General features: G+C 36.2%; 1 protein-coding gene across 1 annotated transcript in view; it reads left to right on the top strand.

Annotated features, from left to right (window-relative positions):
• The window catches only part of LOC137639974 (uncharacterized), a 7136-nt gene extending 4282 nt beyond the window's left edge, over window positions 1-2854 (top strand). The window contains exon 4 of the mRNA XM_068372306.1: window positions 782-2854. Within this exon, the coding sequence (XP_068228407.1) occupies window positions 782-2785 (2004 nt within the window). The 3' untranslated portion in view covers window positions 2786-2854. The remainder of the gene's footprint in view (window positions 1-781) is intronic.
• The last annotated feature ends 1563 nt before the right edge of the window (window positions 2855-4417 follow it).

Genomic DNA, 4417 nt, shown 5'->3' on the forward strand with positions numbered 1-4417 from the left:
ACTCAGGGTGAAACCAGTCTGTATAGTCTAAACGGATTTTTCAAAAATTATATACTGATACAAAGGTTAGCATTGCAATATTCTACTCTTCAAATAATCTGTATCACTTGCAAAGATTTCTTAATAGCTCCAGTCAAAAATTACTGATTTAAACTTTTTTTGAAAAAAAAAAAACTCAAGCAATAATGTTTTTCAAACATGGCATTTGGAAGCAAAACGGAGACAAATTTCATATTGGATTATGTTCAAATCTCATTCAAAGATACGGTAAAACCTTTGGGTCTAAATTTGGATTAGATTCCCCGTTAATGTTTATGTAGCCACAATGAAGTATTTTTGTGACTGTAGTGGTTTTAGAAGGTAAGGAAATTTTATGTATTGGCCATAAAATTTTCTTCGACATATTATTTACTTCTGGGAGTTTCTCTTGTTTTTCACAAGCATAGGATATAGATTTTTATATATCATAGAGTTTTATCTCTAATTCATTTGGTTATTACTTATAGATTTAATATATATATTCTATTTTTCTCTCCTAAATTTATTCTAGACAACTCTCTGGGAGTCAAATTTGACTCAATAAGATGGTTTAATACAGATACGAATGTAATTTTCATTACTTTATTCTTCTAGTATAGAGTATTACATTGTTGTATTTTCTTGCTTGTCATACAAAAGTTTGATGTAAATTTGAGTTCAAAAATGAACCTTCAAAAACAATAGAATAATGATATAGAGATAGAGAATGGCTATGAAACTCGTCCCTCAAAATTTTCCTCAGGCACTGATGGCATTTACCAGTGAGCAAGTGAGCAGCGATGGTTGTTGGGAAGCAGCGAAAACTTTATTGGCAGACACTGTTGATCGGTGGGGTGCGGCTGATGTTGCAGAATGGATGGAAGAAAATCGCCTTCTCATCATCATTGAAGACTTTGACTATCGCAAATGTCGAGAAATGATTACAGAAACTTTGGAAGAATGGAGTGAGGCCGACATTCTGATCCTGACATCACCTTCCTACGTCACAGACACAAGTGACCTCTTAGCCGAGCACCGTCCAACAATCAAGTTTAATGTTCTGAATATCAAGTTGAGCGTCGCCTTGCAAATGTTGAAGGATGTTCCTCTTATTGAAAAGGACAAATTTGGTAAATGGTGTGGAAGTAACTGGGCTATGGTGAGAGAGATTATAAATTATCCTGATTTAATACAACCCCTTTGGTATGCCTTGAAATCAAAATATATTTCTGATTCTTCAATTACCACTACTGAGTTATTATGGAATGTGTTGCTGGCTCACATTACTCAGAATATACATATGGAGATGGAAATGGTACACAAGTGGTTTTTAGCAATTGGTCAAAAAGCAAGGGAAAGTCTAGAAGATAGAAATAGGGAACCAATAAAGAAATATGACATCTTGAATGCAGCACAGGAGATTTTTCCTGGTGGCTATGCTGAAGAAATTCTGGCTAAATCTGTGCCCTGTCTTAATTCATGGTTATCAGTGGAAAGTATCTATTATCCTCATCCAGTAAAACAATTCCTTGCAGCCTGGGATGTTATACACCAAAATCTAAGTGGTACTCGCTTAAAACTACTTACAAAGTACCTAATTGATGAAGACAGCGTAGTCATATATGCAGCAGGACATCTGTATCGCATTTTAGAGCTACAACCTCAATATAGGGATGATAACGTTACTCGCTGCGTGCGAAATCTGATTTTACATATGGATAGAGCCAAGGACAGGTTTGAATATCTTCTAAGAATCATCTTTGAAATACATAGTCATCCTTGGATTGTGGATGTATTTAAAAAGGAAATTGTCTTTTCACGTCATTGGGAAATTCACGACAAAGGGATGATACCATCCTCTATTACAACCCTTTTAAAATTTGAGGTACCTGCAAAGATACTACTTTTAATTAGCAAAAAAGATGAAGCCCCGGATCTGAAAGGGGTTGTCCATTTACTTGCTAGTAACACAATACCGATGTGCTTATTAGAGTCAAACCATCTTGTGTGGGAAAGCTCCTCCACAACAGACGAATATATCAAGGTCTTGCAGGAGGGAAAAGCGGCTGTAGAGGATATCATCGGTTGCTTGAAAAGTGATACTATCCGTAGCTTGGGACGAATGGAAATGACCCGAAATTTAGTTTGCTTGCGAGCACGCCTGACCGATCTTGAAAGTATCAAGGCACTTTTTGATTGTCCTCAATACTTACCTTCTCTGATGTGGCTGGAGGCAGATTTCGACCTTCCTCTTTCTGAGCTTGAGGGCTTAGAGCTGTCTCCAGTCAACACGGGTTTAATGGACGTCTGCTTCAAGGATGTCCATGATGACAACATCCCTTTCATATGCAGATTTTTGAGTACCATAAGGAAAAACTACTCCGGCGTTCACCTGACTAGGAGCTCTGTCACTCCTCAGGGTGCAACGGAACTTCTGAAACAGTTCTACAAGCTTGGCATGAAGATGTCGGTAGACATAGATATTGTGAATCGCTATAGACGATGGAGGTTTTTCATCTTGTCAACGATACCCAAAACGGAAACGATGACGCAAGAAAAAGTACAGCATCTTTTAGGCTATGATGATCGCCATCATTATAACGATAACGAGATCTTCTCCAGTGCGATTACTAATCCTTCGGAAGCTGGTGTTTTAGCACAATTATTAGGCCTCATGGAAGACTTGTTGTGCTTCAGATATGCTTGTGCTAATTACCTTGTTGTTAAACATTGCAATGGAAATATTGAAACCAAGAAATTGATGTGATTACTAGTGCATTAAATGATTTATTCTTATTTATCATAACTGACAACAGTTGGAGCATGAAGATATTTTTTATTTCAATGGATATCAACTTGTAATCTTGATTGTAGCACTCATGACCTTTAAAACATAAGTAATAATTAATTGAATTTTTAATTACCTTAAATGTGCATCATTATGCCATTGCTAAATCTTATAAAATCTTTTCCTTCCTTTTAAGTTTAATAAGAACTAATCTGAATGTATGTTGAAAGCATTGAAAAACTTAAAATGCTTGAATTCATGACAATATATATATATATATATATATATATATATATATATATATATATATATATATATATATATATATATACATACATCAATGCATATCCACTGTGTTCTATAAGGAAAAGTTGAATAACCGGATTCATGCTTACGAGCTTTTAAATTGAAAATCGTCAGATCCTGAACTTATTTATAGTTCTACATTACAAAAGGATTTGCTGAAATTGAACAGTTAAAATACTTCTTATAAAGCTTACTATACATCGTGTGTAACTTAGGTTGGATGATGAATAGAGACAGATGGACATAAGGAGTTACTAACATGGGAATAACGAACCTAGAATATTTTATTAGAAAATTAAGCAGGAAATTACCTGGGGATTATGAAATGTATCAAGAAAATAAAAGGTTCGTAATAATTATATAAATATGATTATATCAGAAAATTTACATTGGTAACAAGGATGCGAAATCAGTCAGATCGCAGAAAACTTAAAATTGGCACGTAATATACTAAAGCAAATGTAGTCTACTGATAATATTAATATTTTTAATTAGAGTAAATACTTTAAAGACATTTTTAAACGTCATGCTAGTCTTCTTTATCTACCTTTTCATGATTATATTTTAAAATTTTAAAGGTTTAAAGGCTGCTCGTGAATGGTAGAGGCAAGGTACAGTGACATTGCCCTATCGAGCAGGACAATGCCCTAGAGACTGACCATGTATACATATGATCAGCGCCCAAACCCCCTCTCCACCCAAGCTAGGGCCAAGCAGATAGACTTATAGGCTCTCCCAAACCCCTCATCCTTGGCTCACAAGGATGGTGAGGTTGCAGCGACCAAAGAAATTAACGAGTTTGAGCGGGACTTGAACCCCAACCTGGTGTTCACCAGTCAGGGACATTACCACATCGGCCACCACAACCCTTTCTGTGTGATTTTTTATGTAGGGGATACACAAATTAGAGATACTTATATTTGAAAATAGGTTATTTGTGTATTTATATAACCAGAAAAATGTATTTCCTATTTCCTTACGTTGAATATAGCATATCCATCCCTATATTCATACACCTTTATTGATTGTGTTGGCTGATGTGGTAACGTTCCTGACTGGTGAACGCCAGACAGGGGCTCGAGTCCCGCTCGAACTCGTTAGTTTTTTTGGTCGCTGCAACCTCACCATCTTTGTGAGCTAAGAATGGAGGGTTAGGGGGAGCCTATAGGTCTATTTTCTGAGTCACCAGCAGCCATTGCCTGACCCTTCTTACTCCTAGCTTGGGCGCTGATCATAAGTATATATGATCAGTCTCTATAGGGCAACGTCACTGTCCCTTCACTCTGCCATTCATGATCGGCCTTT

Source organism: Palaemon carinicauda, chromosome 4 (assembly GCF_036898095.1).
Source record: "Palaemon carinicauda isolate YSFRI2023 chromosome 4, ASM3689809v2, whole genome shotgun sequence".
Lineage (NCBI taxonomy): Eukaryota > Metazoa > Arthropoda > Malacostraca > Decapoda > Palaemonidae > Palaemon > Palaemon carinicauda.